This window comes from Athene cunicularia (assembly GCF_003259725.1).
Source record: "Athene cunicularia isolate RWA chromosome 1 unlocalized genomic scaffold, athCun1 chr1_part2, whole genome shotgun sequence".
NCBI classification, from domain to species: domain Eukaryota; kingdom Metazoa; phylum Chordata; class Aves; order Strigiformes; family Strigidae; genus Athene; species Athene cunicularia.
The window spans coordinates 61,263,381-61,283,669 of NW_020799092.1; the positions used below are offsets into that span (position 1 = coordinate 61,263,381).

The window sequence follows — 20,289 nt, forward strand, 5'->3', positions numbered from 1 at the left end:
CACAGGGTTTTGACTTCCCCATATTCTCAGCTCTGACAATATGCATGTTTTGTGCCTCTTCCCTCCACCCCCCTTGCTGCCAGGGATTTGTACAGGTGCTGCTCTGCTCTCGCCCACCTGGTCTGTGCTGAGGTGAAGTTGCCTGCACACTCCGAATTCTATTTTTTGCCCCACACTGATCTAATGTCCTTACCGGGATAATGGGCCCTATGGAAAAAAATAGATCACAGGTAGTGTTGCATACACATTGTAATTACAGAGTCTTTTTTTTTTTTCCCCTTTGGGTGCAGACTGGCTATTTTTCAGAAGGATAGACACAATTAATAGGGCTCCCACCCCTCATTATCTGGAAAAATACTCACAGCATATCTGTGAGGCCTGATCAGCATGGCACTGGGCAGCATCCAGCCCTGCCTGTGTCCTGGACTACTGAGCTGGTATGACTTGAAATAATTAGGTGCTCACAGTTTGATCTTCAAAACACTGCTATGTAGTTGAGTTGGTAGGGATGTAACTTTTATTAGATAAAGTGCAGTTAAACAGCTGTTATGAAAAAAAAGTGGAGCTAGTAGAAATAACAAATGAAACATAAAAATACTTGCCCAGCAACTGCTGCATCTATCAGTGACTGACTGTGACCTGACCTACACTGCACCAGTGTGGACAGATGAACAGCAGCAATTTAGGGGGAATGTAAAAACATTAAAACGTCAGTGGAAAACTATAATAAGTTATATGAGGGATTGCCACTCTAAAAAACGTGTTCATATTCTGAAATGCAAGTGCATACTTTTACTTGTGATCTAAATGCAGCCACCTACAAGGCAGTTAAGTTACATCTTTCAAAAAGTAACGACCATCCATTAGGGTAACTCTTGCTGCCACGGCAGAGAATCCAGCTTTTCCAATGGCTTCACTGGTCTTTTAAAGGTATTTTTAAAATTTCAACTCTTGTTTGTGTTAAATGGTTCAGGAATTGTCTACTTTACAGACTACTTCCTTTTCAGACTCTTGCTTTTCTTAAGCCCATAATGTCTAATACAGTATTTAGAGGGAAGAGGAGAAAGAAGAATTTGTAATAGTGTTCCTGTGTTCTCTGACCTGCTCCTCAAGACATGGTGGAAACCACCTGTCTGGCTTCTGTAGTATCTTAGTAAGGCAAGGAATTAATAAATCAGAAACTGCCATGACAAAGTCAGGTTTTTTTGGGAAAAGACTGTTGCTGTAAACAGAACTGAATAACTGGAACAGGGTTTTCATGCAAAGCAACACTTAGTTTGACTGTCCCTAAAAGAAAGAGACTGACTCTCAACTGTCTCTGTCATTGCTACTTCTGCATGCAGTGGCTGATCCTCTTTTTTTGCATATCTCCAAAGAAATTTATATAAATTTTTGTCACCATAAAAATGAAAGATGATTTTAATCAATACTGAGAACTTTGTTTTCTCCTATTTTCCTCATTGGAGCTCATCAGGCCTTATGACTTCATGAGAGAGGTGACTAGAATACTGAAGCTAAGACCTGTGAACAACCAGCTCTGCCAGCACATCAAGGTGCCAGAAGAAACTGTTCTAAAGTTGCAAACACTACTTAATCCTGCACAGTTCTAATGGGTAGGTCTATCTTCAAAGTTTTCAGTAGCATCTGGGTAGTCAGAAAGAAATGTGAAGCATAAACACTTCTCTGTAAGCACTTAAGACTGTCAGACACTATTCTTAACTCAGGGAAAAGGTTTTCACATTTTAGTTGTGGATGATACAAGTTACAGTAAGAACAGTTATCAGTGAAAGGAATGTGAGTTTCTCCACTAGCAAAATGTAGTTGTTGGGTGAAAGATTTTATTTTCTTCCCTCAAAAAATGTGCACCTGCCCTTTATACTAAGAACTATTCTAGAAAAATAAACACTATATATGGTAACAGGCATTTATCATTTGACTTCCACTGAGCAATAAAATCACAAGTATTTGTTTAAAGATAAATCAAGTAGTTTACACAAAAATAAACTGATGTCAACATGCAAACTATGACAGTTGAAAGATTATTAAACTTGTATCTATTAAGTATCACAGTATAATCAATCCTCTGCTACTCTGCTATGCCAGAAGTTCTGGGTTAGATCTTGTGATACAGTAATCATCATCCATCTCCACTGCCATCTCTTCACTGTTCTCTGAAGAGAGCCTGAGCATACTGACAAAGAGCAAGGTTAGCAGGAAGTCTGAGCAGGGGTATGAGATGTGGTATGGCATAACATAATCCTGAGGCAAGATTCTTTCAACAGGCAACAACTAGGACAGATTCTTAGTTGAACAACTCCCTGAGTTTGATGTAGAATAGTGGCAGGGCAGCACTGGTGCTGGTATTTTCAGCAACACCATCTATTCCAGCCTGTCACAAGCGAAGGCAATTTAAGCAGAACACTACCATGCAGAGGAAGCCAGGCCTGGCACAGAGGACAGTTTGACAGAGGTGATTCTAGGTTCATCACACTATGTGTCACCATACAGTGTACCCTTATGTAGGATCTGGCTTTGATGTTTTACCATGTTTGACATCTAGTAAGTTACAGTATCTACATATTGTGTTTTGCAGAGGAAATAGGTACAGGGCAGACCAGGAATGAAAGTGATGAGCAGACTGTAAACAAGCAAACAAAAGCTTGGTATCTTTTTTTCCCTTCTATTTGTTTCTCTGTAAACTATAGTCCTATCCAAAATACTTCTGTCTGTTACAAAAATACATCTTCTTGTACTGGCAGTTCCTAAACACACTGGCAAGTTGTCCAACTATTTCTAAAGTGTTGTGTGGCAAGACTTTATCACCAAGGAGAGGACAAGAAAAAAACCACTGGTTAAAGGCACAGCACAGTGCCCAATGAAGCTGACTGCAGGAATACTGCTAACCCATCAGTTATTTTCAACTGTGTCAAAATAAAACAAGATACTTTATTCTACAGTGTACTTGAAACAAAAACCATGGTTTTAATTCTTTTTTTTTTTTCAACCCACCATTTCAGAAGTTGTTTGAACGTACACCACAGCACATTGCTGGACTACAGTGGAAAACCAAGAAAAATCCTGTGTGATCTCAGTTGTATACATAAAGGCCTTAAAAACTGGAAGTGGGGTTTTACATATGCTTTGCTTAAGATCCTCAATATCAGTCATGTGGAGATATTAATATATCATTCCCGTTCATTGTTTATGTATTACTGTAACACTCCCGTAACAAAATTACAAGACACATGTTCTTGGGATGGTCTAGTTTTAGGAGGCACTACAGAAGTCTGAGAAAACTGAGAAGCTGAAAAAATACAGAATAAGGTAAAAGCTAACACAAGAGTTCAACGATATTTTTGTTCTGAAGCTTGGAGGATTGAGGCATACTGTTAGATTCAAGCATACTGTTCTATGTGGATGCATAACATCATATGAATTTTAAACAGAAAGGCAAATAAGTTGCCACTACTATTTTATACTGTTAAATTTCAACTTTTTCACTTCTTTAAGTATTAAAAATCTTGTTTGGAATTATTTTCAACCAGTTCAAAACATGTGCCTTTCCCTGATGGCAAAAGGTGCTGGTTTTTCTCAGGACCAAATTTCTGTTAAGTATTCTTAGTTTCAGAACAGATAAGGACTGAATGCATCTTGAACACTGAAAAACTAGTCAAACCTGTCAAAGGAAAAAAGAAAAAATTTTGCTTACTTTTCCATGAACAACAATTTTGATAAAAGAAGTTTCATCTAGTAGATAACACCCATTTAACAACATATTATGTGTTACTGGAAGGAACATGTTTAAATCAATCTTCAAGCATTTTTCTTTAATTACAGTAAAGTCACCTTAAACATTTCCCCTGAAACCCCCCACCCCCAAATCCTTATGGTCAAATACATAATGGATCATTTGGGGATATGTAAAATACCAAAGTCAACGACAGCTCTTATTTAATATTTAATGCTTAGACTCTTACAGGGTGGGAGAAAATGTGGTTACATTACATGTTATGTTTACAGTAAGGAATGCAAAATCAAATACTACTATGATAAATCACAGGTTGTTGTATTTATCAATCTTTCAAATGATACTATCTTTAAAAACACCGTAAACTGATCCAAATCTACCAAGGTTAAAGTGAAGACCAGACACTCACTTCTGCAGGCATTCCAGCTCCAAAGGCAGGTCACAACCTACATAAACTCTATTCATTAGACTGTATTCCAACAGTGCACAAAAACAGGGATCCTACAAGAGAAGATTAATGTTTAACTTAAATCATGCTGCTCTGTGAAGTGAATTTTCAAACAAATTAGCAGGGCATATGAACGCAGGAGATTTAACAGGCCCTCTTCCAGAAGCCAAAATCTACAAATTGTGCAAGAATGGTTTAATATGGGAGGAAGATACCTATAGCTGTGTAAGTTAATTTGTTGCACATAGGTGTGGGGAGACTAAACTTTCTATTCAGACCATTTCTGTAATACTGCTTTCTTTCTTATCCAGAAAGTCAGATCTAACATCAGGTATTAAGAAAAGCTCACCTTATTCCTATGGAAGAACCATGTATGGGTTCAAAATTAAGCTGCTACATTAATTGGGAACAATCACTCCTAACACCCTCCATTTAAAAAGTGAAGCAACTGCATTTTGTGAAGAATGTGACTGCCGAAGGTTATTCAAAACATGTTTACTGGACTTGTAGGCTGCTGGAGAACTTCTGCATGGAGGTTCTGACCTCTTCTAGCAAGAAAAAGAAGGTAGAAGCCCATAGGTGCAGATCAACATTATGATTTCCTCTGTGCTTGGAAGTCTACTGTGTGGGTGCCTGAACTGTCCATACTCATAGGAACCCACAGAACTCAGATATTCCCAAAGGCAGGCTGAGAACAACATACCAATTCTAAACATAATTTTATACTCCCTCGCATCAGATTAACATCCCAAATTGTTCATTTACTGTAGCAAATACCACATGCAATTAAAGATAAATCCAAAACTTACTTTCACAAGAACATGAGGATTTCCCACAACAATCAGCAAAGCTTTTGCTCTAGTAATCGCTACATTAAATCTCCTTGGGTTAGAAAGAAAGCCCAAGCAGTATTTGTCATCATCAAAGAAGCCTTCATGAGATCGCACCTAAAATTAATTATGGATAGTTTTAGAAATAAAGAGAAAGCAACTTACCTAGCCATAGTGTAACTTTAACATAGTATTCGCTTACTGCAGCAACCCACAGCTCAGCATCATTAATGCACAAATTAGTTCATAACCTAAATTTCAGGCAGCTAGCTATTTCTCACCATTGGCTTTCCCACAGAAGGTGTATTCTCCAACTGGCTGCTAATGCAACTTTTACAATTTCAAGAGAAACTAGTGTACTAGTTTAATTTTAGCATCGGGACTATCCACTGTAATATGAAAGCCAAGATACCAAAACTGCTTCCTAAAACCCCATGATTTTACCTTTTCAGTCTAAGAAATGATAGAGCTGCTGGTATTCTAATTCTGACAGTTCAATGGCAATTCAGATTCTGTTTCTGCAAGCCTTCTTCAGTAGTCTCATCAGTGTGCTTTGACTTAGCTTAGAAAAAACAGCCAAAGCAACATGCTATAACTACTGCTTATTACATTTTCACCTCCATCTATTTCATCTATATTTGAACACATCTTTGATAAAAAAAAATTGTGACTAAAAGAATGAATTCTTATACATAGGACCATAGTACATACCTAGAACTAATTTGAGATATAATGCTGGATTGAAAAGCTATGGTATGACACAAAACAAAGGAAGTAAGCATAGTACCACTGCCATCAGGAAAAAGACAAGCAAGAAAATCCTACAGACTCTTTGCCCAAACCACAAAAAACTCCCCCCAAAACAGCTGTTCCTCCACTCCACATTCACATTGTTTTCCAGTGTTCTAATTGTTTACACAGCTATTTTATCCCCCTCTCTCCTGGAAATCCTATGTACTCCTGTTAGAAGTAGCCCAGTACTGGTCATATCTTCAACTACTAATTCCTGGCCTATACTTCCTCCTTTGATCAGTTTGCCTTATATGCCATTACTCAGACTTAGACAGGCTCTGCCTGTACTGTACATTCTTGAACAGCCCAGCCCTGAGGGGTCCCAGGTCATAAACACCTCTGGAACTCCATGTTCCAAACCCTTGAATTTTTTACTTTAGAGACCTACTGCACCAAAACCACATTACCATTTGGAAAAAAGCAGGCATATGCAGACTTCTTGTGTTCTGAACTGAATTCCACACAGTTGTAGAAATACAACTATCTAGGGCCCATAATGCCCACCAGAAAAGTCTAAACCCTCAAACACAATCACGTACACTGATCTTATATCCCTTGCTGATTCAAAGTATTACGTCAGCCTTTCCCTAAAGTTTCCCAACTGTCTCTTCCACTGATCCAGCACAGATTTTTACTTCTATCCAGGAGTTCAGTGTGCGTAGAATGTGCATTTGATGGATGCTGTCTCAGTACATAAAGGATTGGTATCACATATTCTGGTAGCAAGAAGCTGTTTGCAAAAAGCCTCAGTAGCTATAAGCTGCTGCTTACACTTCTCCGCTCCACACTGATTTCTCCTTCATAATACAAAGAAAAGTCTCTGTCAAGAGCCCTAGCCAACAATCTAACATGCCTGAGAAGGGCAGAAAAGTAGGCCCTAAAGAAGCTGCTGTGGCTTTTCATTTCATGAGGCTTTCATGCGAATTCAAATACCAGGGATGCATATGCACTGGAGCATTTAGAGAAGGGAAACTGGCATATGCCTGCATCTAACCTCAGCTCAACCTCAGTCTTCTGAAGCCTGATGTCTCAGCTGCTACAGACAGGATTCCTACACTCTAATCAACTGCCTGAAAACTACATCTTTGTCTGTCACCTGCAGATAACATGCACTGAGATCTTTCAGAAAAAACAGACATCTGATCAAGTGTACAGGTCATCAGGTTTGCAAGGGGTGAGAGACAAGGGCTGCCAGCTTCCAAATAACAACAGCAACTCCCTCCCAGCACTCTGACACAATCCTCTCCTTCCCCGTCTATCAAATGCAAGGCTCAAAGGCACAAATATCGTCTTTCCAAACACATGCATCTTCCCACATTTTCTGAATGCTCCCTTTTGTCAGCAGCTTTCTGAAAGTCCTATTTATTGCAAAGAGTGAAACCAAACACCTCTGCATTTTCATGGTTATCTAAAAGTTTCTAGTGATGCAGTTTATACCCCTATACCTTCATAATTACATAGATGTAGTCAAACCAAAACCAACTATGAATCAAGTTGATGTACTGTTAAAATGATGGCCTGTGACTAGTGTACTGCTGAAGTAGAAACATAGCATGAATTATCCTGTTTTCAAATACTGTAACAGACTGACAAAAATATAGCTTTAAAATTTTTATTTTTAAAAGCCCTGTATCAAAAAGGAAATAGAGAACTAGACACAAAAATCTCTCCAAAGGACCACAATAAATATACATACTGTTGACAAGATGATAACTGTGTACTCCTGCCCTTGAAACTCTTCTACTGTGCCAACTTTGATGTCTGCCAAATCAATACTTCTTAGAAGAAATCTAATTTTTTCCACCTACCAAAAAAAAAGTGTTTGAAGGAATTTATTTTCATATTTGAGTGGATTACTTCAAAACTGAAAACATACTACACATACAAGTATGCGATGTCACAGGGAATGCCTACACCAAGCTTAGCCATCATCCACTACTAAGGTTTTATAATAAACCAATAACTTCTCCTAAGAAATATCAGACTTATTACACAACTTAGTAGTAGTACTCACTACCATCATTTAAAACCAGAAATCAACAGATTTTGAATAACCTAGATTTTAATGAGAAGAAAACCTTGGAGCTATAAATCCTCCTCTTCCAATGTGCATTAAATCCCAACCACAGCTGTGGTAGGGCAAGCAGCTTCCCCCAGCCTCTCAAGAGAACTGTGCAGAGATTCCACCTTTGCTAGTCAACCACATCATGCAGAGTGAAAGACTTAAGTGTGATGTGACCTTAAGTACCCTCCCCCAGAAGAGAAAGAATAAGGAGTCTCACACACTGGAATGCTGGTATAGGTGGGATCAGTATATTACCATCTCCCAAAAGCTGCTTGGAGACTATACCTTAAGCTCCAAGAAATTCACCAAGAAATCACACCTGGCTAAACTGAGGATTACAGTCAGTGACTACTTTCTAACCAGCATTCCTGCAATACAAGGTGACTTTTTTGAAGTGGACATTACTATTGTATGCCTTGCATCATAGGCAGATAAAGGACAATCATATTAAATGATGTGTTTTAGGGGAGGTTCAGGTACAAGAGGTTCAGTCACATCAATAAATAGTTGAAAAATAAGTAGTAACTATAAACACAGGCAGGTGCATACACCTGACCAGTAGGATCAGTACAGGCAGAGCTCTAATTTGCTAGTTAGATTTCTTCAAAAGGTGGTGGCCTTTTCCACACACCTCACAGTGTACCCCCAACCCAGGCATGCAAGTGCATGAATACTAAGATGTGAACATCAAGAAAAACAATAGGCACACTGTCCAGAGCATCCTCTGGAAAGGAAAGGAGATTTAATCTTTTTAAAATGAAAGCAGACATCACATACTAAAGAACTGAATATAAATAGTTTTAAAAACAAACGACAGCTTTTGAAGTTGACATTCAACATTCTCTAGAGGTTTAAACAGCAGCACAAAATTCTGTGTCTGACTATGGAACAGCTAAGTAGTCCCAATTCCTCTAGTTTCCTCAAAGCCATAACAAGGTGACATGCCATCTACTTCACTGCATTTCCCTTTTGTTCCACTCAGTGCAGCAAGTGCCAGAATTAAATTGCTGTTCCAGCTGTTAGATAATAAATTCTTAACTTGCACTCTTTATTCCCAAAAACTGAAAAAAAATCTGCTTCTGTCTCCCAAACTGCAAGCAGATTTCTCCTTAATTGTTTCCTGATTTTTAAAACTAAAGAAAGCAGAATGCCATTACTTCTGTCTTTAGGTTTAGATTTCAGTGGAAACATCATTAATGATTGATAATACACTGTGTAATAGAACACACAACAGTGAAGTTTTGAGATACACTTCCCTGCTTTAACAAACCACAGCCACAATCTAAAAAAATCACAAGACGAAGTACAGCAACTTTGACATTCTTAGACATCTGTTACACCTGTTTACGATATGGTGTGATCACTCCAATATCAGTCACTGACACTGCAGCATTTTCATTTTTAGCAAGCTGGCAACAGTACTGCATTACTTGAACTGCTTCAGTTGGATTAAACCATGAAGGACTGTGACCTTCACGTGTTTCATTGCCCTGTATTAAGGGAAAGGAAATTAGAAGATGAAGACCTGGTGCAGAAGTGACTACATATTTATTAGTAGATTATTCTTATACATCCTAAATGAAAAAAAAAAAAGGTACACTACACATGCATTCCAATGAACAAGCATCACCTAACATTTTATATTGGTTTTTTAAGCTGAAGAATTTATATGACAACAGTACTTCAAGCATGCAACAGATGAGTTAATACCTACTATTCTGAGTTAACTCTTACCAAGGTGGTATCTTGCTTTTGTGCAAGGCAGAAGAGTTCACAACCAAGCCTCTCTAAGCAGTAGATATTATCATTTTTTTAGTAACTTCTCAGAAGCCTGAAGAAAACCTTTTTTCCCAAAATACTATTTTTTCCCCCTGCCTACTTAAGCCTTAATAATTCTCTAGTTTTAGAGGCTTGTATTCATTCTAATGTAGAAAACTCATCAAAAGCAATCTAAAGACAGTGATTGTAGCTCCATCTTGGTCAATGTGCTATGAATTTAAATTTGTATCAAAATGCCTCCACAATACAATTCAATGGGCAGCTGCTCAAGTTCTTAGCAAACATCTGATTTCAGTAGTTGTTTCTGAAACCAGATGGTCAGGAAGTCATATTACTTGCAGAAGAAAGTTTATTCTTTTTTATATCCCTCCTAGAATTCATTCTAAAGAAAACTCATCTACAATATCAACAAACATCTATCAGGCTTCCTTAATACTTTCACTACATGAACATTTCACATACCCTTATTCCATGAAAAATTAATGGAAATCCCTTCCTGGGCAGTTTCTCCCAGTGCAACAAAGAAGTCACTGCTGAAGTGTCTGCACAGACTTCTAGCTCCTTATGATAAAACAATTTAGATGGCAAGGCAAGCAATGCAGAATGTGACCTGTAGTTCTTTACAAGTTTTGTGATCTGCAAAGACAAAACCCAAAATCCATAACTCAGATAATTATACATCAGACTTCACAGTACACAGCTTCCAAGTAGATACTACACATTACCATCCTCTAGCATTTAGCTTTTCTAAAGCTGCCAAAGAACTGTATTAAAGGCAAAAAATGTGGCTGTGATTTTCTGTAAATAAATACTAAATAAAAGTAGTTTTTTGAAGGACCATCTCCTTCCTCTCCAAAGGAAAAAAAAAAAGAAAAAAGCAAACCGCATGTACATGATAGATGAATTCATTCTCCAGTTTCTTCAAACATTTGATCTATAGCTGCATTCTCTTTTTTTAAGAGTCAGGTTCTTTTAACAGGGTTTCCATGGACATAACCTGTTTTTTTGAGGCAGTCTTGACAGGCAGAAAAGGAGTATCAGAACAGCTGATAGAAGCTGGCCTGAGAAACCAGAAATGCATTTGTCTTCAAATGAAAGAATCGCCTTAAGGCAGCATTCCAATCAGTAATAACCAGCTAGAAAAAAAGCGTCCTGTAAAAAGACTAACATGCTACTCAAGTCCAATGGTATCATTAAAGCCCTCGTACTTCCTGCCCTCTCACTAAGCCAATTCTACTTAAGCATTGTATAAGAAAGACAACAATGAAAGATATTAGGAGGAAGCATGACAGATTTTTCAGTGGGCTGAACCCAACCCAAAGCCTAGGCCCAAATATCCCCACTTTTTCCCCTTAAAGTCTGCCATCAGATTTGCTCCCTCCTCTGCTTACATGGTCATCTTTTGTTCGCAGTTTAAATCTTCAAAGTATATTACCATAAGAATGGAAAGGCATCTCAATAAGTTTAACTTTAGCTCTATATTTCAGATTCAGACAATCATTTAAAGTAGCTGAAACATCTGTGCTTGTTTATGTACTGTGCTACCTCTGCCACTTAACATAGACTTTAGGTACTGCACTACAGACGAGCTTTGGGAAGCTGTCCTTGTGAGGAAGAGGTGATAAAGGAACAGGCACAGTTTCTTTTTTCCCTTCCTGAAATATGATGTTTTCAAAATTAAACTTTATGTTTAAACTGTGTTTTGCTTTTAAGTTTGTTGGCTTTTATCTTTAAAGTAGAAGTTGTACTTGGTCATTTGTGGAAAATTAAGTTATGAAGTTATGGTAAATGTGGACAATGGAGATGGAAGGGAATTTTAAGCTGTTATTTAGAATTCTGCTTTGTGTACCATATTGGACTTACTCTGTTTAAGAATAGATAACTCCTTCAAAGAAGGGTTTTAACATGCTAGATGGTCTCAGCATCCTTGCTGTTCAGAGTATACATTCAAAATAATCAAGCTTTCCTAGAGAACTAATTCTTAAAATAGACTTATCACTAGGCATCAGGGAGCAAAAAGGTGTTAAAGAAACAGTAGGAACTACAGTTTCTCCTTTTCTGATTTTTATGAAAAAAAAAGTAATTAAAATTGTAGGTCTACTCACCAACAAAGGATTGTATGCTCCACAGGCACCAAAAGCATCCTCATCTCTCAGATATATCTCTCTTGATGTCAGTCTTTCCATCAAGGACATATTTAATCCAAAACTCAGTGCAATTTTAGATTTTATTACTGGCCCTAACTGCTTTGGATCTCCAACAAGCACTATCTGTATATGCAATTAAAAAAATCCATCTTGTAGTAAAACAGTTATTAAAAAAAGTAGTTTCAATAACATACACATTTCAGAATTCCAAGGTCAATTTACATTGCTTTCCTCCAAACATCTATTCTGTGAAGAAGGGTTAGGGCCAGGACAGAAGTACATTGTTGTCTTAAATAAGAAAGCATGTTTTTATTTTGACATCTTCCACAGACTGAATTCTGTCCTACCAATAGAGATTTGTTTTAGATTGAAAACAACTCATTTAAGTATAGGAAATGCATATTGTGGATGAGTAGGATTAATTTCAAGTACTCAGAACTCCATACTCATTACCAAAAAATGGCTGCTTGCACTCTACGTCATTCACAAAAATTAAAACAGTAAACCAAAATTTTTTCCTCTCAGTAAATGATGCTGAGACAACTACCTGTCCATTAGCTTCTGAAATCAACCCAATAGGAATCAGGCTCTCTGGTTCACTTGCTTGCCCTGCCTCATCCAGAATCACATGAGTGAAGTGTCCAAGCCTAGAATTAAGTAACATGAATAACATGAACCCAAAAAAGGGCTGTTTTCAGATTAGTTCATTCTGCCACCCTGTGGTTGACCTCAGCAATTCCATTAACTTCCTTATCAAGTGTGCTAGGCAACTCCACACACACAGAGAGCAAAGATGGATATTTTCAACTTGGACTATGCAAAACACACGGTAACTTTAATATGTCATATTTGATTTCATTTACATACTCTGATATACACAACCACTGGTTATCTAGCTTAATTAAAGCATTGTTTATACCAAGGTTAAGACACTTAGAAAAGCTTTCTTTGCTCTCAGTATCCTTCAGCTATTTAATTAGAACAATGCACTCGGTGTAGCAAAGACAATCAATTCACAGACTTTGCTTCTACTGAACAACTCAAGCCAGTTAGGCTTCAGAGGGTCCTTTTACAGTGCTTGACATGGTGGTTGTTTAGTAAAGGAGACTTGATAAAAAACAATATAATTTTTAGTATAACAATAATTTTGAGCTAAAATGACTGTCACCAGCAATATAATTTTCAAGGCTCCCACTGGTATGGAGGAGAAGTTGTGTCAAAACCAGTTAAAATTATTCAAGATAATTCTTAAATTTACCATGGAGAAAGTCTCTGCTGAAAAATTACTAAAACCAAGTGGTTTGCTAGGAAGACAATTTCAAAAGAGGCACATGCAGTCAGCCGTATTAAAACGGCTCAAGTTATAGTACAGAGGGTATCTAAAAGCTCTGGGTTTTGTAGCATCCATCTATCTCAGTGATATTCCTATCTATAGCACTGTACCGTATTTCTGTTTGATAAAACAGTCCTGCACTGCTGCATGTGGTAATTATTATCCTGAACCATGATGCTTTCCGAATATCATCACCATCTTTGCAGTAAGGTTTCACCATGTCATCAATTTGCTGCAGAAACAAAAAGGTATTTTGTAAAACAAAATCCCAAGCTAAACTTTTTAATTTGAATAAAAAAAGCCCACTGGAAACTATTTTAGAAGCATAGCAAAAAGATTTAGATCCATTCATACACTGAAATGAATTCTTCATTAATTTGCCTAAACGAAGTATATATAAAGTATATATGTAAGACTTCTGTGTTTTCTTTATTGTAAGGAACAAAATTGAACATATGGATGCTTCATATACATACATATGTATATAAATATATACACATATGTAAGTTGCACACACACACACACACTGTGCATGTACTGTATAAACATAATCCTACTTGCTTACTTTTCTGTGTAAGTAGTCTTAATTTGGAGACAAAGGCTTGACTTCAGTCAGATTTTAGGATTGCTTTGTAAGTCAAAGCATTTTGCAACACTGAAAGTCCCACCGATACATATGTGCTGCTTGTGGAGTCAAGCACTGCAGGAAAGAGGTTAAGATTTCATGTTCATACAATCAAATTAAGGACTATGATCAACATTTCCAGTTAATCTTCTGGAAAAGCTGAAGTAATATGTTCATGCTCTGGATCCTAAACAAGCTCAACCAGCCTAATAACCACTGTCAGTTACATTTTTAAATCAGTATTTTAAGATCAAAATATTAAAATGGAAATATTAACTGGCAGGTATCTATAATACTTACCTCTTCTGACCTGAAGCTAGCATTAACTCGGACCATAGATCCTGGTTTTAACAGACTGCTTTGATGCAGCCGCAAGCAAATCAGATCTGTTGCAGCATTTGATGGTGCACAAACCAAAATTCGACTATCTGGTAGAGTATAATATATCTACATTAAAGAAGATGGACATTAAAAAGAGAGGTTATTTAGAGAAGTAGCAATAGCTCAAACATGCCAGTTTTATTTCACTGAATACAGAATCCATAAGAGTTTTGCATACATGTTATATTTATCCATCTTTTTGCAGTTCAAGAACACCGGTCTTTGAAGTCAGGGCTAAGTACTCCCAAACTGAGTGTACTAACAGGGGAATTGACTAATGGTTATCATATTAATGTATACCTGTGCTTCATGAATATATTACGCATTACTGGAATCACAAGTTAGATACCGTTCACTACAGCTTTAAAGACAAAGACAAGACAACCTGAAAATAAGCCATTCAGGAATTCTGTTAAATCTTAATCAAGATCTTTCCTCTTTCATAGAGCTATAGAAAATGATCTTAAAAATAATAATTTTGAAAACTGCTTGGGAAAAAAAATAGTGTGGTACTTACCGAATGACTGTAAGAGTTCCAACATGAAAAGATTGGAGATGACTGATTTGTCATCCACCATTACCTGTAAAATAGCTTCAATTACTGTTAATGTTTTTCCAGTTCCTGGAGGTCCAAAGAGAACATAAGGTGTTGGACGACATTCGCCACTCAGTATCCTTTTCACTGCCAGCTTCTGTTGCTCATTCAGCATAGGATTGAAAAATTCACCAGCTCCCTGTTTAAGTGTCACAGTTTCACCCACTATAATCAAGATAAGCATATATTAAAACGTCACAGAAATATTTTTAATATATGCTGATTAAAGCAATTGCTATTCACATTATACTTCAAAAATGTTTATTTTTCTTTACATGATAACAACAAACGAATTTCAAGAATTCTGATTTCATAGAATAGCATGTAGAAAATAAGCCATTAATATTTCAGAAGTATATTTCAGAGGTGTATTGTATAAAATTAATAAAATTGAAAACCAGAAAAGGACTATGATTACATAACCCACTAACATGTAAAAACTCCATTTTAGCATCAAGCTCACTTTCCTGTCCTAGAACAGCAAAATTTCAGTAATTTGCAGTAACTGGTACTTCAGGGATAGTATGAGTACTAGACGACCAGTAGCAAGTCACAACTACTTTTTTCTTAATCCTGTCTGAATTAGTCTAGCTTTAGCTTTCCACAGCAGAATCTTATTAACCCTTGGACAGAAGTGCATTCTGGATAATACATTCCATATTTCTTTAGGCATCCTGTTGCTACAAAGTGATAAAATCACCCTATTTGTCAATTAAGTACACCGATATTTAAAAGTCACACTTTTCAGAAAAGCATAGGAATGACCTTAGGCTTTCTGAAAACTTTTCTGAAGTTTTATCATCTTTGGTAAAGTAGCTATCCCAAGTATGGGGGATATGACCAAAAATTTTCCAGTAAATGACTGGGAAATGATACTTTGAGTACAAAATATATCACTAGACATTTGCTGCCCCGTCCCTGGAAGTGTTCAAGGCCAGGTTGGATGGGACTTTAAGCAACATGATCCAGTAGAAGGTGACCCCTTTAAGGTCCCTTCCAGCTCAAACCATTCTGTGATTCTATGAACTGGAGAGAAACATTAATATAGAGAAAGATTCCAATGAAAGTTCCTGCTAGTACTGTTCTAGAATTTGTCTTTAAAAGACAGAGCACAAGGATGTCTAAAAGGTATTTTAGCCCTGGTTTACCAACATGATTACAATCCTGAACTGTCTATACTTGAATATAAAGTATTAAAGTATACCAAATTGGCTTGTTTGTGCAGCTACTCTCATCACATCTGTTATGTTCATCTCCCTTGACGCCATGCATTCTGCCTGTTTGTTCTGCAGTTTTCTGACCTGAAAAAAAGTGAAGATAAATGCATTTATAACCCTAAAGTGACAGGCAACTATCTTCACTAACACTTTTGAAGTTGCTAGGTTTTAATTTTCCCATTAAATAGCATTATCCCATTAAGTAGAATATCTACTGTGAAGACAGAAAGATAGAGTAGGAGAAGAAGGTGGTAGGAATTCCCACCTTAAGATTTCTAAAAGTTTGGCTTTGCAGGCTCAGATGAGGATTTTGAAGCCATGGGTGAATAAGTTGTTTCCTTCCACAAAAGCCAACATTCACATTCCATACCACTAAGCAAGATGATACCACTTTCAGATTGCAGTACAGGAGAAAACTGCTTGTGGGGAACGTAATGTTTGCAAGGTTCTGGACCAGATGCCTCAATCATCTTAATACTGATCCTAATCCAGTGAAGTGATGAACGTTAAGAGGTTGTTTATTTCTTGTACAGGACAGAGGTGTTTGCTGCTTCCCCAGAGCCATGACGTCATGGAAGGACCACAAGACTCATCTAGTCTTGACTACTCCCTTTGCTACTTATGTGGGTATAGTGACACCTTGAATAGATCAAGGAGAAGATCATACAGCTCTGGGGTGAGCATAAGGTGCCCAGGTGATGTTCTCCACCATCCTTCCAGTCAAAGAAAGGCCCCAGTAGAAGCAGGCCTCTTGCAGAACAATTAACTGGCTGTGCTGCTGCTCTCACCAGCACAGCTCTAAGTCTATGTGCAGGAGCTCCTTGATTGCACATTATTAATTGCAAAACCAGAGATGTGTCCAAGTTGTTTGTACAGGAGGACAGAACAGCAGCAATATTGTCTGGTGATCTGTAACAAATCTCCACTAGAAGGAAGACAACATGGATGAGACGTCTGACAAAACAACCAGCATCAGTGTCCTGATCACAGGTTATGCAGCTTCCATGAGATGTCAGTGATTCACGCACCTGTTGCAATTCACCCAAGAAAATGTCTAGAATTCCTAGACTGAGTTGCTGACAGCTTCCTGACATAAATGGCTGACATACTGATCAGAAGTAACACTATTAGACTTGATGCTCATATACAGGAAAGAGCATGTGTCCATATACCAGCTTTTGTTGCAGAGATTGTAAGACTAGATGAAGGTTAATAGGGTAAAGCAGCAAAGTCAGAACTCTGGCCCTGCTAGAGCAAGTCTCAGTTTCTGTAAGAAATCACCAGGCAAAATCCTCTGGGAAGCTACCATGTGGGGAAAAAGGTGCATAGGAGAGCTAAGTTGTTTCCTGAGAGATCATAAACAAACCACCCTGTTCCACAAGATCATTGGGAATTTCAATAAAAGGCTTGCTTAGCTAAGCTTGTAGCTTATTGATGAGTTTATAAAAAGCTTATTACAAGCACAAACAAGGACAGTCAAAATATAAAAACGCTGCTTGGACAGTTGGACAAAATCAGAAAGGTTAAAGAGCTCAAAGTACAGATGAAGCTAAAAGAACAGAGGAATAAAAAGGGATTTAGCAAATGTGGTGGTGGAACAGGGACAGTTCAGGGATCACAGAGGCTCACAGATGGGTAAAAGACGACAATTTATTGATGGATGATATGGGAAAGAACTCATATGTCTTTTCTGCCTCACATGACCCGGGGAACTACAGCTTATAAGATTCACTCTAGTCCCTGACAATATCACAGAGCACACCCTTCTGGATTCCACATCCTTCACATGACTGGAAAAAAGGTGACCAGGAATAGTCAACATGGCTAAACCAACGGGCAGACCTTCCATGACCAACCTGATTTTCTTCTGTAATGAAGAGACTATTACATGGACAAAAGAAAAGCAGTCATTTTAACACTCCTTCACCTCAGCAAGACTTTTGAAACTGTTTACTTACCACATAATTCTTATTTGTAGCCTGAGGACATATTAGCTAGATAACAGACAGTTAGATGAGTTCAAAAGTGACTGAAATACTGGGCTTAAAGAGTATTAATCAATAGTTTGATACTCAGCTGGAAGCTAGTCAAAAGCTAAGAATGCCAGCATTGTTGTTGGGACCAATGTTATTCAGTATCTTCATGAATGACTAGGATGAGACCAAATAACACACTCGACAAATTGGTAGGCAACACAAAATCAGGAGTAATACCTCAAATGCCTGATGGTGCATCTTCAGTTCAGAGGGACAATGAGAAACTTTGCAACAGAACCAACAGAGAGCTCAGTGAGAAGTGGAAAGCTCCACACCTGGGATTGAATGACTGTGAACCAAGACAGGCTGAGAACATACCAACTGAGTAGCAATCCTTAGTAGTAATTTTTAGGATTGTGGGTTACTGTGAATGCTAGAACTGTATATGAGCCAGTATCATGTTGTTATGAACGTGAGACAGCTTGAATTTTAGTCTGGTCATGTGGAGGTGAAGAGGCTTAAATCAGAATTACCAAAAAAACTCAGAGACACAAACTTCTTTGTAGTCACATATAAGAAGGGGCTACATCCACAAGTTGCAGGTGGAAGATTCATACTGGGAATTAGGAAAAAATCTTGAGTGGTGAAGCACAGGTTATGCAGAGGCTCCTACCCCAGAAACCCCTCCCACCCACCCCCAAGCTGACCTGATTTAATGACAGTGACAGTCCTGCTTCAAATAGGAAGGAGGACTAGGTAACTTTCTGAAGTCTTTTCTAAGATTTTCTTCATATAATTTAACTAGTATCTAAGAAACCTGAATAAATCTACTCAGAATAGGATAATTACCTTCTATCATAAAATTATTTCCTGCCACAGTGACAGGACTTAAGTATTTACTCAAGAGTAGCTACAAAAACTAGTCTAAGCCAAATCTGACAATTCCAGTTACAACAATACAGGTTTTTTTATAAACACTTTCCAGTTGAGAGTGGAGTGTTAGCTTAATAGGATGTCATCATAAAATCCCCTATCCCCAGGCAGTAAACAAAAACTTTTGTCATCAGAAAGCAGCAGAACATGACTTTAATGCTTTGATATTCTGCTATACAATTCCTTTTTAAAAAATAGCTGTACAGTAGGTATCTGTTACCGATCTGAACCGTATTCAGCAGTTTAAGGAACAATTGCAGAACAGATACCTTACTTCCCTGCTGGGAGCATTGTTCAAGTCCAACATCAACAACACAATTCTTGGTAGTATTCTGGGTGTTGATGGCTTGTGGTGATTGTAAGACAAGTCTTTCTGGAAACAGCACTTCAAATTTAGAGGAAAAAGATAAAGTAGAGAAATTTGAAAGCCACACAAAGACTTTGAACATTTCACTGATTAACATTCCTGCTGATACATCAGCTTGCTCTGAGTTGCCAAAACTGGTTTATCAGAACTAACATAAAAGTGGTAAAGACTTGTGTGAAGCTCATACGGATTCTTCTACTCAACCATAAAACAGGAAATCAGTGCTTTTTAATAGATTCTAAGGTAACACAAAACACTGCCATTTCACTTGCTATTATTACAACAGTATGTTTTATACCATTCTTATTGTGTCAAACAGTTCACAAAAGTTTGTTTCCACGCCTCTCCCCTGTGATGACCACCAGATTAAATCATTCTGATGGCACCCACATTCAGAGTTGTTTTTGAAAAAAACCCAACCAACTTCCCCAAGAACAAACTGCAATGCATTCTCAGTATGACCTGATGTGAAAGCAATATAAGACACAAGACTCCCCACGAACTCCCCTAGACAGCTTAAGCCAACTGAAGTGTACCTTTTTCACCCAGGTAGACAGCTTGCTCAACTGCCAGCTGGCATCGCCTGCTTGTAGTCCTGTTACCAGAACACGAATTTGTAGATGAAAGTAGACATTTACATCTCCACAAACTACAACAGTATAAACCTACAAGGTATCTGGTATTTTTTACTATGCACCAGTGCATATAAGAGTTTTATATATATTTTTTTTTAAAGAAGCACCTACTGAGAAATATGCTGCAGAAGTGCTAATCAACAGTTTTGCTGTGAAAAACATTGATACATATATTCTCTAGCTCTTCAATGAGACAAAGGTGGCCTGGTGTCCCAGACTTAGATAGTCTTTCAAGAAAGTTCTCTGCAAAGCTGATTTTACAGAGAAGATTAAACAACTGTATACAGGTAAGATCCCATGAATAAAACAAAAGTATAAAAGGATGGGTGGTTAACATCAGCAAACTTTTTTTATTTGCATAGTCTTGCAGCCATGTTATTTTTTTCTTAAAAAAAACCCCCAAACCCAAGACACCCCC

General features: G+C 37.6%; 1 protein-coding gene across 4 annotated transcripts in view; it reads right to left on the reverse strand.

The window, feature by feature from the left end:
- Nucleotides 1-2,476: 2,476 nt before the first annotated feature.
- MOV10L1 (Mov10 like RISC complex RNA helicase 1) overlaps nucleotides 2,477-20,289 on the reverse strand; it is a 41,204-nt gene continuing 23,391 nt past the window's right edge. The window contains exons 14-27 of one of the 4 annotated variants that reach the window (XM_026868304.1): nucleotides 19,773-19,831; nucleotides 19,139-19,242; nucleotides 15,948-16,044; nucleotides 14,730-14,908; nucleotides 14,068-14,214; nucleotides 13,253-13,374; nucleotides 12,357-12,456; nucleotides 11,768-11,932; nucleotides 10,125-10,298; nucleotides 9,224-9,373; nucleotides 7,515-7,622; nucleotides 5,006-5,143; nucleotides 4,158-4,249; nucleotides 2,477-3,676 (exon numbers count right to left, since the gene is read on the reverse strand). In XM_026868304.1, coding sequence (XP_026724105.1) covers nucleotides 3,667-3,676; nucleotides 4,158-4,249; nucleotides 5,006-5,143; nucleotides 7,515-7,622; nucleotides 9,224-9,373; nucleotides 10,125-10,298; nucleotides 11,768-11,932; nucleotides 12,357-12,456; nucleotides 13,253-13,374; nucleotides 14,068-14,214; nucleotides 14,730-14,908; nucleotides 15,948-16,044; nucleotides 19,139-19,242; nucleotides 19,773-19,831 — 1,645 coding nt within the window. In that variant the 3' untranslated portion in view covers nucleotides 2,477-3,666. Of the gene's footprint in view, nucleotides 3,677-4,157; nucleotides 4,250-5,005; nucleotides 5,144-7,514; nucleotides 7,623-9,223; nucleotides 9,374-10,124; nucleotides 10,299-11,767; nucleotides 11,933-12,356; nucleotides 12,457-13,252; nucleotides 13,375-14,067; nucleotides 14,215-14,729; nucleotides 14,909-15,947; nucleotides 16,045-19,138; nucleotides 19,255-19,772; nucleotides 19,832-20,289 lie in introns of those variants that run through there. The other 3 variants (XM_026868303.1, XM_026868305.1, XM_026868306.1) reach the window with 3 other exon arrangements.